The sequence below is a fragment of the Prionailurus bengalensis genome, chromosome C2, assembly GCF_016509475.1.
Source record: "Prionailurus bengalensis isolate Pbe53 chromosome C2, Fcat_Pben_1.1_paternal_pri, whole genome shotgun sequence".
Lineage (NCBI taxonomy): Eukaryota > Metazoa > Chordata > Mammalia > Carnivora > Felidae > Prionailurus > Prionailurus bengalensis.
The window spans coordinates 66,106,448-66,119,904 of NC_057350.1; the positions used below are offsets into that span (position 1 = coordinate 66,106,448).

Here is a 13,457-nt window from a genome sequence, read left to right on the forward strand (position 1 = left end):
CCATTGCAGATGACTGGACTAGAGGCAAACATGACTCGGACACAAAAGTAGGGCACATGCAACACACATAGGAGATACCCCTGAAGCACCAGGTTCTGGTGAACATGGGACAATTGCACTGCAGGGCACTATAGGGCTTCTTCTTTGTAAGGCCACTACTTTCAAGAGCAGGAGATACAGCTGACTTTCCTAACACAGAGAAACACAGAGTTAGACAAAATGAGGAGATAAAAGAATATATCCCAAATGAAAGAACAGGACAAAATCACAGCAAGTGAGCTAAAGGAAAGGGTGAAAAGCAATATGACTGATAGACAATTAAAAGTAATGGTCATACCAATGCAATAGAATAGAAACCCCAGAACTAGACCCACAAAAGTATGGCCAACTAATCTTTGACAAAGCAGGAAAGAATATCCAATGGAAAAAGACAGTCTCTTTAATAAGTGGTGCTGGGAGAACTGGACAGCAACATGCAGAAGAATGAAACTAGACCACTTTCTTACACCATTCACAAAAATAAACTCAAAATGGATAAAGGACCTGAATGTGAGACAGGAAACCATCAAAACACTAGAGGAGAAAGCAGGAAAAGACCTCTCTGACCTCAGCTGTAGCAATCTCTTACTTGACACATCCCCAAAGGCAAGGGAATTAAAAGCAAAAATGAACTATTGGGACCTCATGAAGATAAAAAGCTTCTGCACAGCAAAGGAAACAACCAACAAAACTAAAAGGCAACCAACGGAATGGGAAAAGATATTTGCAAATGACATATCAGACAAAGGGCTAGTATCCAAAATCTATAAAGAGCTCACCAAACTCCACACCCGAAAAACAAATAACCCAGTGAAGAAATGGGCAGAAAACATGAATAGACACTTCTCTAAAGAAGACATCCGGATGGCCAACAGGCACATGAAGAGATGCTCAACGTCGCTCCTTATCAGGGAAATACAAATCAAAACCACACTCAGATATCACCTCACGCCAGTCAGAGTGGCCAAAATGAACAACTCAGGAGACTATAGATGCTGGAGAGGATGTGGAGAAACGGGAACCCTCCTGCACTGTTGGTGGGAATGCAAACTGGTGCAGCCACTCTGGAAAACAGTGTGGAGGTTCCTCAGAAAATTAAAGATAGACCTACCCTATGATCCAGCAATAGCACTGCTAGGAATTTACCCAAGGGATACAGGAGTACTGATGCATAGGGGCACTTGTACCCCAATGTTTATAGCAGCACTCTCAACAATAGCCAAATTGTGGAAAGAGCCTAAATGTCCATCAACTGATGAATGGATAAAGAAATTGTGGTTTATATACACAATGGAGTACTATGTGGCCATGAGAAAGAATGAAATATGGCCCTTTGTAGCACCATGGATGGAACTGGCGAGTGTGATGTTAAGTGAAATAAGCCATACAGAGAAAGACAGATACCATATGGTTTCACTCTTATGTGGATCCTTAGAAACTTAACAGAAACCCATGGGGGAGGGGAAGGAAAAAAAAAAAAGAGGTTAGAGTGGAAGAGAGCCAAAGCATAAGAGACTCTTAAAAACTGAGAACAAACTGAGGGCTGACGGGGGGTGGGAGGGGGGAAGGTAGGTGATGGGCATTGAAGAGGGCATCTTTTGGGATGAGCACTGGGTGTTGTATGGAAACCAATTTGACAATAAATTTCATATATTAAAAAAAAAAAGTAATGGTCATAATGTGCTCTTTTCCCATGGGAGCCCAGTGTACAATGGCTGCAAAGAGTACCTCCTTGGCAGTGTGTGATTACATAGCCTGTTGATTGTATGGGTGGCCCTAAGGGACCTTCAAGACATCTCAGATGGCTTTAGCATCAAATACATCCCAAATTTTGGCCCCTGGGAAAATGGTAGACTCAGCACTCTTGAGAACCTCAGCACTGCCCTCTCCTTATTCATGCCCACCAATAAATCCTACTACTTGTCAAAAATAAATTAATCGTCATAAAGGTACACAGTGGAGTGGAGGACCTCAACAAGGAGAGAAAATATAAAAAAGAACCAGAGATGAAGAACTCAATAACTGAAATAAAAAGTACACTAGAGGGGAAAAATAGTGGACTAGAGGAAGCAGAAGAACAGATTAGTAGTCTGGAGGACAGAGTAATGAAAAGCAAGCAAACTGAACAGGAAAGAGAAAAAAGAGTGATAAAAAAATGAATATAGGTTAAGGGAACTCAGCCATACCACCAAACATAATATTCACATTATAGAGATACAAGAAGGAGAAGTCAGAGAAAAGGGGGTGGGAGAAGAAAATGTTATTTGAAGAAATAATAGCTCAAAACTTCCTGAATCTGGGGAAGGAAACAAAAATTCAGGAGGCACATAGAGCTCCCCCCAAAAATCAACCCAAAGAAGGTCAACACATAAAAATTAAAATGCAAAAAGTAGTGATAAAGCAGCAAAAGAAAACAGTTACATATAAGGGGAATCAAATAGGGATATGAGGTATTTTTTCAGCAGAAGAAGGACCAGAAGGGAGGCATGATATAAGAAAAATGCTGAATGAAAGAAAACTGCAACCAAGAATACTGTATCCATCAAGGATTTTATTCACAATAGGAGAGAGAGTTTCCTGGACAAATAAACGTTAAAGAGGACTCCTTGAGTGGAAAGCAAACACCATAAGCAAGAGTAAGAAAAGTAGGAAGCACAAAAGCAGTAAAATTAAGTACATCTATAAAAATCAGTCAAAGGACTCACACATAAAACATGACACCATATACCTATGATGTAGGGGGAGGAGGAGTGCTTTTAGAATGCTTTTAGAATGGGTTCAAACTTAAGCAACCATCAATTTAATATGGAGTGTTATATGCATAGATATATATCAACCTAATGGTAACAACAAATCAAAAACCCGTAATAGAGGGGCGCCTGGGTGGCTCAGTCATCTAGGCATCTGACTTTGGCTCAGGTCATGATCTCAGTTTTTGAGTTTAAGCCCCATGTCGGGCTCTGTGCTGGTGGCTCAGAGCCTGGATCCTGCTTCATATCCTCTCTCTCTCTCTCTCTCTCTCTGCCCTTCCCCCATTCATGCTCTGTCTCTCTCAAGAATGAATAAACATTTAAAAAATTGTTTTAATAAAAAAAACAGTAATATGCAAAAAATAAAGAGAAAGGAATCTAAGTACATCTCTAAAGAAAATCAGCAAACCATGAGAGAAGAGAGTAAAAAAAAAGGAACAGAGAAGAACAATAAAAATAACTGTAAACAAGTAACAAATGGAAATAAGTACATACTTATCCATAATTACTTTGAATGTAAATGGACTGAATATTCCAATCAAAAGGGTGATGGAATGGATAAAGAAACAAGATTGAGCCCCACATTGGATATAGAGATTACATAAATAAATAGCTTTAAAAAAAAAAAGGCCCATCTATATGCTGCCTACAAGAGACTCATTTCAGACTTAAAGATATACGCAGATTGAAAGTGAAAGTATGGAAAAACATTTATCATGCAAATGGAAGTAAAAAGAAAGGTTAGTAGTACTTGTATCAGACAAAAAGACTTTCAAAGAAAGACCAGGGCACCTGGGTGTCCAGCCAAAGCATCCAACTTTGGCTCAGGTCATGATCTCACAGTTCATGGGTTCAAGCCCTGCATTGGGCTCTGTTCTGACAGCTCAGAGCCTGGAGCCTGCTTTGGATTCTGTGTCTCCCTCTGTCCCTGCTCTTCCCCCACTCATGCTCTGTCTCCCTGTGTCTCTCAAAAATAAACGTTAAAAAAATGTTTCAACAAAGACTATAACAAGCTACAAAGAAAGACACTACTTAATCATAAAGGGGATAATCCAACAAGAAGATACAACGATTGTAAATAGTTCTATACCCAGCATGAGAGCACTCAAATATGTGAAGAAGCTATTAACACACATAAAGGAAGTAATCAATAGTAATAAAATAATAGTAGGGGACTTTAACACCCCACTTACAACAATGGATAGATCATCAAAACAAAATCAGTAAGCAAACAGGGGGCTTTGGATGATACATTGGACCAAATGGATCTAAGAGACACTCAGAACTTTTCATCTTAAAACAGCGGAATACACGTTCGAGTGCAGATGGAACCTTGTCCAGAATAGATTACATGTTAAGCCACAAAATAATTTTAAAAATTCAAAAAGTTTGAAGTCATACTTCTAGTCCAACTACAATGTTATGAAACTAGAAATCAATCACAAGAAAAAATCTGGAAAGAACACACCTAGATAGAGGTTAAATAACATGCTACTGAACAATGAATGGATCAGCCAAGAAATTAAAAACTACATGGAGACAAATGGAAATGAAAACACAATGACCCCAAATCATTGGGATTCAGGAAATGCTGTTCTAAGAAGGAAGACTACAGCAACACAGGCCTACCTCAAGAAGCAACAAAATCTCAACCTAACCTTACACCTAGAAAAATAACAAACAAAACTCAAAACCAGTAGACAGAAGGAAATAATAAAGATTAAAGAAGAAATCAAGGAAACCAGGAGCTGGTTCTTTGAAAAGATAAAAAAAAAAGTTGATAAACTTTTAGCCAGACTCATCAACAAAAAAAGAGAGAGAGAGAGAGAGAGAGAATGGTGCACATGGGTGGCTTAGTTGGTGAAGCATCCAACTCTTGATTTTGGTTCAGGTTATGATCTCAGGGTCATGAGATCTAGCCATGTGTTGAGCTCTGCCCTGTGCATGGAGTCTGCTTAAGATTTCCTGTCTCCCCTTCTCTCTTTCCTCTTTCCCCACACTGTCTCTCTTAAAAAAAAAGGGGGGACTCAAAATCAGAAAAGAGAAATAACAACTGAAACCACAGAAATACCAAGAGTTAGGAGAATATTATGAAAAATTATATGGCAGCAAACTGGACAACATAGAAATGGATAAATTCTGAGAAATATATAACCTTCCCAAACTAGATCAGGAAGAAAAATTTGAACAGACTAATCACCAGCATGGTAGATTGAGTCAGTAATAAAAACAAGCCACAACAAACAAAAGTTGAGGACAAGATGGCTTCACAGGTGAATTCTAGCAAACATTTAAAGAAGTGTTAATACCTATTTTCTCAAACTATTCCAAAAAATAGAAGAGGAAGGAAAGTTTTCACATGTATTCTATGAGGCCAGCTGTACCCTGATACCAAAACCAGATAAAGACACTACAAAACAAGAGAACTACAGGCCAATATCTCTGATGAACATAGATGCAAAAATCCTCAAGAAAATATTAGCAAACCAAATCCAATGACACATTAAAAATTCACCATGATCAAGTGGGATTTCTTCCTGGTGGTGGTTTGGTATTTGCAAATCAATTAATGTGATACATCCCATCAACAAGAAAAAGTATAAAAGCCATATGATAATTTCAATAGATGCAGAAAAAGCATTTGATGAAGTAGGGCATTCATTCATGATAAAAACCCTCAACAAAGTAGGTTGGGCAGAAACATACCTCAACATAGTAAAGGCCATGTATGAAAAATCCACAGCTGACATACTTAGTGGTATAAAACTAAGGGGCCCCTGGGTGGCTCAGTCGGTTAAGCGTCTGACTTCAGCTCAGGTCACGATCTCACGGTCCGTGAGTTCAAGCCCCGCGTCGGGCTCTGGGCTGATGATGGCCCAGAGCCTGGAGCCTGCTTCCAATTCTGTGTCTCCCTCTCTCTCTGACCCTCCCCCGTTCATGCTCTGCCTCTCTCTGTCTCAAAAATAAATAAACGTTAAAAAAAAAACAATTAAAAAAAAAAACTGAGAGCTTTCCCGTAAATTCAGGAATAAGACAAGGATGTCCACTTTCACCAGTTTTATTCAACATAGTACTAGAAGTCCTAGCCACAAGCAGTCAGACAACAAAAGAAAAGGCATCCAAATTAGTAAGAAAAAGAAAAACTTTCACTATTTGCAGGTGACATGATAATATATAAAGAAAAGCCTGAAGACTCCACCAAAAACCTACTACATCTGATAAATGAATTTGGTAAGGTTGCAGGATACAAACCCAATATATTATTTTATATTTATTAAAAATGAAGTAGCAGAAAGAAAAATTAAGACAATCCCATTTACAATTGCACCAAAAAGAATTAAAAATCTAGCAATAAACTTAACTAAGGAGGTGAAATACCTATACCCTAAACACCTTAAAACATTGATGAAAGAAATTGAAGAAGACACAAAGAAATGGAAAGACATCCCATGTTCATAGGTTGAGAGAACAAATATTGTTAAAATGTCCACACTACACAAAACAATCTACATATTTGATGCAATCCCTATCAAAATACCAATCGCATTTTTCACATAAGTAGAACAAGTAATCCTGAAATTTGTATGGAACCACAAAAGACCCTAAATGGCCAAGGCAGTCTTGGAAAAGAATAAAACTGGAGGTATCACAATCCCGGATTTCAGGATACCCAAAACTGTCAGTTACTGGCACAAAAAAACAGACCCATAGATCAATGGAGCAGAATTGAGAGCCAGAAGTAAACCCATGATTATATGGTTAACTAATTTTTTATAAGGAGGCAAGAAAAAGTCTCTTCAACAAATGGTGCTGGGAAAACTGGATAGCTACATGCAAAAGAGTGAAACTAGATCACTTTCTTACACCATATACAAAAATACACTCAAAATGGATTAAGGACCCAAATGTGAGACCTAAACCCATAAAAATTCTAGAAGAGAGCACAGGGAGCAATTTCTCTGACATCATCCAAAGCAACATTTTTCTAAATATGTCTCCTGAGGCAAAGAAAATAAAGCAAAAATAAACTACTGGGACTACATCAAAAAAAAAAAAAATCTGCACCATAAAGGAAATATTCAACAAAACTAAAAGCCAACCAACTGAATGGGAGAAGATATTTGCAAATAACATATCTGATAAAGGTTTAGTATCCAAAATATCTAAAGAACTTTAACAACTCAACACCAAAAAACAATCCAATTTTAAAATGGACAGAAGACATGAACAGACATTTCTCCAAAGAAGATACACAGTTGGTCAATAGACACATGAAGATGCTCACATCACTAATCATCTTGGAAATGCAATTAAAACCATGGTGAAATATCCCCTCATACCAGTCAGAATGGCTAAAAAACAAACAAAAAAAACAAGAAACAAGTGTTTGCAAGGATGTGGAGAAAAAGGAACCCTCTTGTACTGTTGATGGGAATGCAAACTGATGTAGCCACTGTAGAGGACAGTATGGAGGTTCCTCAAAAAAATAAAAAATAGAATTACCATATGATCCAGTAATTCCACTACTGAGAATTTACCCAAAGGATATGAAAACACTCATTTGAAAAGATATATGCACCCCTATGTTTATTGCAGCCTTATTTACAATAACCAAATTATGGAAGCAACCCAAGTGTCCATCGATAGATGAATAAAGAAGATATGGTGTATATCCACAATGGAATATTACCCAGCCATAAAAAAGAATGAAATTTTGCAACAACATGGATGGTCTAGAGGGGATAATGCTAATTGATATATGTCAGCCAGAGAAAGACCAACACCATATGTTACATTAGAACAGAACAAATGAACAAAGAAAAAAAAGTAAATGGATTTCTAAATATAGATAACTGATGGTTACCAGTTGGGAGGTTAGTGAGCAAATGGGTGAAATAAGTGAAGGGGATTGAGAGTACATGATGTGATGAGCACTGAGTAATGTATAGGATTGTTGAATTACTATATTGTACACCTGAAACTAATGTAATACTATATTAATTATGGTGGAATTTTTTAAAAAAGGTAAAATGATCTTTGTAAGCCTCAAATGTTTACAGTCAAAAAAATGAAAAAAAAAAAGAAGTGAAATAACACCTCCAAAGGTTTCTGTGTTGTGTAGGAAAATTCTGTACAGGTTTTGGTATAACATTTCATACCACCTAATGGGGATAAAGGAATGGTGGAGTGCTAATGCATTTGAAGAGAACAAGAAAATATCTTATTTTCCCATTACATAATTGTACTATAATTTTTAAACCAGTACCCTCTGTGATAAACATTTAGTTTGTTTCACTGTGTTTTCCTATACGAGCAGTGCTATAATCAACATATTTTACATATATCCTGGTCATGCTTCTGACAGTAAATTCCTAGCAGTACAGCACTGGAAATAGGATATGTGCATTTTAATTTTGCTAGATACTACCAAATTGCCCCCACAAAAAGATTGTTCTAATTCATATTCCTGTCAACCGTGTAGAATAGTGATGATAACAATATTTCATTTTCAGATAAAGTAATATTTCTGTGTCACCTGATAGAAGGGATCATGTGTTTTCTAGATCTTTAAGAAAATATGCAACTCCTTTTTATTTTTCCTAGGTCCAAAGGTCAGCCTGCTTCAAGTCAATTCTACCTGAGGGAATTGAAAGAGGCAGGGAAATAGTGTGTTTAATAGTTACTAGTTTGTGACTCTCTCCCCTAGCTTCTCCAGGCTCTGAGGGAAAGAAGCTTAATTATTTAAGTGACTTATCTCAGTTTCTTACACCTACAGTAGCTGTAGGTGTATTCTCATTTTTCAATTATAGAAATTAGTGCTTAGAGACATTATATGACTTACAGATTTGAACGATGGTCTGTGTGACTCCAAAGTACCCATTCTTTCAACCATAGTACTGTGAAGGGTAAGTTGCTGTGTGATTTATCCTATGTAAACTCACTGATACCTGCATAGCACAGAATCCACAGTACTTCTTACTGTCCTTCACTAGCTGTAGGATTTGGGGTAAATTACCTAATCTCTCTGTGTCTCAGCTTCCTCATCTGTAAATGGGGATATTAATAATAGTCTCTTTTAGGGTTGTGCGGTGGTTTAAATCAATATATGCCAACTGTTTAAAACAATGCCTGGCATCTAAGGGAAATGGGATGCTTAATGTACTAATTCTTAATAAATATTCTTAAGATATGGAGCTGGGACCGCCTTATATAGCCATGGGCTTAGAAACTCATCGTCACTCAACAGGTATCCCCCATATTAGGAACGAAAGTTCAGAGAGAAGTATGAGACAAGTGCTCTACCTCTAAGTCATTTACAATCTAGTTAAAAGACAAAATGGAACTCACATCAAGTGCTTCAGTGCTGCATGATTTGTATAAACTCAAGTGTGGCAATGGTAAATGTGGCTGGCAGTCAGAGGAGACTTCTGGAGGAGCTGGGACCTGAGTTGGGCTTTGAAGAAAGGGTTGGATTTGGAGCACAGATATTCCAGATAAGCGAAGCTGAGGAGGAAGGGAATAGAGGCAAGCCTGGTGGGGAGGGATATGGTGAGACTGAACTGGAGGGTGGGTACAGAGGGGCAGCAATAATAAACTTTGGATCTTGGAGCATCTGGGTAGCTCAGTCGGTTAAGCGTCTGACTCTTGATTTCGGCCCATGTCATGATCTTGCCATTTGCGAGATCAAGCCCTGCGTCAGGCTCCATGTGCTGTCAGTGCAGAGCCTGCATGGGATTCTCTCTCTCATTCTCTCTCTGCCCTTCTCCCACTCATGCTGTGTTCTCTCTCTCTCAAAATAAATAAACTTTAAATAAATAAACTTTGGGTCAGGTTACCTATAGAAGGTATACTTCTAAAACAGCAGTTAATTTTCACTTAATCCAATCAGCCTTAAGTAAGGGAATATGTGGTTTACAAAATTGTCATTTCTGTCACTGCCTTCTTGAAAGTCTCTGGGAATGACTTTGTTCAGATTTTCTGAGTAAAAATTTTTGTCACTTTGGTACAGTGAGGAACGCACAGCAGAAGCATATCCTTGCAGCCCATCAGATCATCCACAGACACACAGAAGCCATGCTCAAAAAGAATTTTGTTGAGCAACAGCAAGACGAGGTCTCAGACACTGACCAGTTACTAGAGGAAGAAACTCAAAATGAGAAAAACAACTAAGGTGAGTTTGATTTTTCATCTGAAAGGAAGCAGAGAGGAGGAGAGGCAGCATCATTCAGCTCTCTGCTATACTCTAAAAACCGTAATGTGGAAAGATTGTCCTCTGTTTAAGAAAGTGAAACACTCCCATTTTAATTGGCCCATTCCATCTAGGTTATGGAATCTGCTATTGAAATTATTAGAGAATAGAGTTGATATTCTAGCAACTGGACTCTTGTGACCAGAAAAGAGGATTCTGTTTTATTTTTTGAGTCCTCATAGTATATGATGGTATTCCATCATAAATAAGCTGTAAAATGTGTCTGTGTAAAAAAAAAAAAAACAAAAAAAACCCTTATGGAGTAGACAAACTACCTATCCTATCATGCTAGTTGTAAGCATAGCATTAGGCAGAGCCTGCCCAATTCTAGCCCACCAGGAGTTGGTCTAGGCTCAACTAAGCATTCCTAGTCACAAGGCAATCGTTTGATACGATTTGAGTATCTATCTATCCAGAAAGATGCAAGACAGGAACCACAGCTTCAAGCAGGGCAGCATCTGGTATTTCTCTTCCTATGGAAGCTCTTGCCAAATCCACATAGAAGAACACTAGCTATTTTCTTTAGTCCCCTGCTTACAAAGCTCAGGTGCAAGGAAAAGAAATTCACATTGGGTAGATGCAGGACCTGCCTGGTTTACATGCCTCAGGGGCCAGTATATCTTGTAACGATTCCATAGGCATAGTTTCTAGGGTCCACCTGATGGATTCATCTAGTCAAAGAAGTCAGCACACAAACCTGTGGTTTCCTATTAGGTATTAATAGTTCATTTATAATTCCTTCCAGTTAGATGCTAGTTACCAATCAGGGGTCAAGCAGTGTTACTTAGTAACATATTTGAGACAAACTGTCTTACCGAATTACTAGGAGAAGTGTTAGAGAGTCAGTTGAAAGTAAAATTCTCATGAGAATTTTTATAAGAAAGGAAGTGAACCCTTTGCCTATACCTTTTTCAGCCCTCCTCTGATGGAAGCATGTCATCTGCTACTTTGGCCTGAGGGCATGCTGTCAGGATAGGGAAGGCACAAGGCTTAGGGGCACATTTGAGCCTGGCGTTCAGAAGGTTTGAGTGTTGACCAGCTCTGCCACTAACATAATCTTATATAATAATTCCCTTCACTACAGGTTTGCCTGCACTTACATGACCAACAGACCATCTGCAGGGGAATCTATTGGGACCTGAAGTTTCAACCAATGAGGATCATGGAAGGAATGTTGAGATGAGGGGGCAGTTAAGAATGAAAGCAGACAGAAAGCAGATAAAGGACTCTTAAATACCTAGCTATGGCTGTAAATTATAGCAGAAAACCTTTTGTTTTTAATTAATAATGAAATAACCTCTGAAATCACTGAAGATATAAACCATGTATTTACATGGAATGTTATCCATACATCTATATAATATAAATTCAAGGACCATAGCATTTTGCCTATCTTATTATTGTGATAAAATTACCCTTAATGTTTGGATAGTCATTTTTCTTACATGTAAATTTAATATTATTAATAATTTACATAATTTAAATTAAATATGTGTGCATTTACTTCTGAGTATAAAGGATCTCTTTACTGCTTTATTACATGTTTAGAACAAAGGGGCATGTGGTGGCTCAGTCGGTTAAGTATTGGACTCTTGATTTCGGCTCAGGTCATGATCTCGCAGTTCGTGATTTCAAGCCCTGCATTAGGGTCGGCACTGACGGTGAGGAGCCCACTTGGGATTCTCTATCTGCCCCTCCTCCATTTGTGCTCAGTCTCTCTTTCTCTCTTTCCCTCCCCCCCTCTCTCTCTCTCTCTCAAAAACAAACTTAAAACAATGTTTGGAACATGATGTTTAGTTGCCCCCATAGTATGTATTACTCTCTCTCCCTTCTCTGTCAGAAGGAGGGAAGGACAGATGTGAGATTATTTAATAATGCTTAAGGATGTAGGCGTGGACTGTTGAGTTAAAAATATTTTTAATTAGCTTGAAAACAATGGAGACCTAATAGTGAGGAATTGCTGGGCAAATATCTAGGAGCAAAATTCAGAGAGTTGGTTCTGGCATTTAGAGCCACTTTTTTTTTTTCTCCCCTGAGGGAATGTGCGAATTCTAGAAAATTTGGCTGAAAAGCTGAGTGAATCTTTCCCCAGCTTTGTAAAACTAAGGGGATAAAAACTGGAGTCATACTGGAGGCCCTGGTAAGCCTCTTCCATTTAGGTTGGACTCTAAAAGGCTGTGTGCCAGTAGTAAGGATTAATTGGAAATAACTGTCCCTCACAAAGACTACAGTTTAGCTTCCAGTCATCTGAATGCTCCAAAAAAATCTCAGTTGCAGAAATTGAATTAAAGAGATCATTGATTCCTGTTGCTTCAGAAAACTTGTCAGAAACAAAACTTAAATTCTCTTTGTAGAAAGATGACATCATCCTAGACCTCTTTTCAAAAACAGGTTTTTATATACAATTTCCAGTATATGATCAAGGATATCCAGGTACATGAGAACAAGCAGTAGCAGAAATTATAGGTAATAGAAACAAACCTAAAGGGATCTAAACTAGTGGAATTATTAGATTTAAAAATAACTATGCTTACTACTATGGACTTCTAGCCTCCAGAATTTTGAGAAAATAAATTTCTATTGTTTTAGCCACCCAGTCTATGTTGTTATGGCAACCTGATCTAAGACAGATTTTGGTGCCAGGAGTGGAAAGCTGCTGTAACAAATAGTTCAACAATGTGGAAGCAGCTTTGAAACTAGAGAATGGCCAGAGGCAGGAGAGTTGTGCAGTATATACTAGAAATATGGATATTAAGGGCAATTCTGGTAAGGTGTCAGACAGAAATAGGGAACGTGTTACTGGAAACTAGATGGAACACAATCATTTATAAAGTGGCAAAGAACTTGGCTGAACTTTGTTGTAGTGTTTTGTGGGAGTAGAACTTGTGAACTGTGAAATTGGATAGTTGGTTGAGAAGACTTCTAAACAAAGTATTGAAGGAGTGACTTGGTTACTCCTGACTGCTGATATAGTAAAATATTGAAGGGAGATGAAATGAAGAAGGAATTATTAAACAAAAAGGAATAAGAACTTGAAGGTTTGGAAAATTCTCAGTCTATCCATATTTCAAAGAAATGAGAAAGTGTATTCTGAAAAGAACATTAAGGGTGTGGTTGAACAGCTATTTGATAAAGAGCTTATAAGATTATAAGAGTAGGAATACTGCCAGTTTGAACTGAAGGAGATGGAGGCAGGATGAAATGAAGGAAGGCTGTCAGACCTCTTGGCTTTGACAGGATGAACCGATAGAGCTACTATGAGGCAAAAGTACACAATTCTTCAAACAGTTTCAACAGGTCAGATGGCCTTGATGTAGAACCCTAAGAGTGGGACCACCATGGGACCTGATCCAGGCAGAGGTGCAATGATAGGACCCTCACCAAGAGCCAGGACAATGGGACACAGCAGAACCAAAGCA

General features: G+C 38.2%; 1 protein-coding gene and 1 non-coding gene across 2 annotated transcripts in view; both read left to right on the plus strand.

Annotated features, from left to right (window-relative positions):
* CFAP91 (cilia and flagella associated protein 91) overlaps positions 1-11,541 on the plus strand; it is a 77,352-nt gene extending 65,811 nt beyond the window's left edge. The window contains exons 17-18 of the mRNA XM_043594256.1: positions 9,799-9,960; positions 11,123-11,541. Of these exons, the coding sequence (XP_043450191.1) occupies positions 9,799-9,959 (161 nt within the window). The 3' untranslated portion in view covers position 9,960; positions 11,123-11,541. The remainder of the gene's footprint in view (positions 1-9,798; positions 9,961-11,122) is intronic.
* Positions 1,704-1,837, plus strand: LOC122492512. Its single transcript, XR_006299686.1, has one exon. It is a non-coding gene; the product is annotated as a small nucleolar RNA SNORA70 (small nucleolar RNA).
* Positions 11,542-13,457: the final 1,916 nt, after the last annotated feature.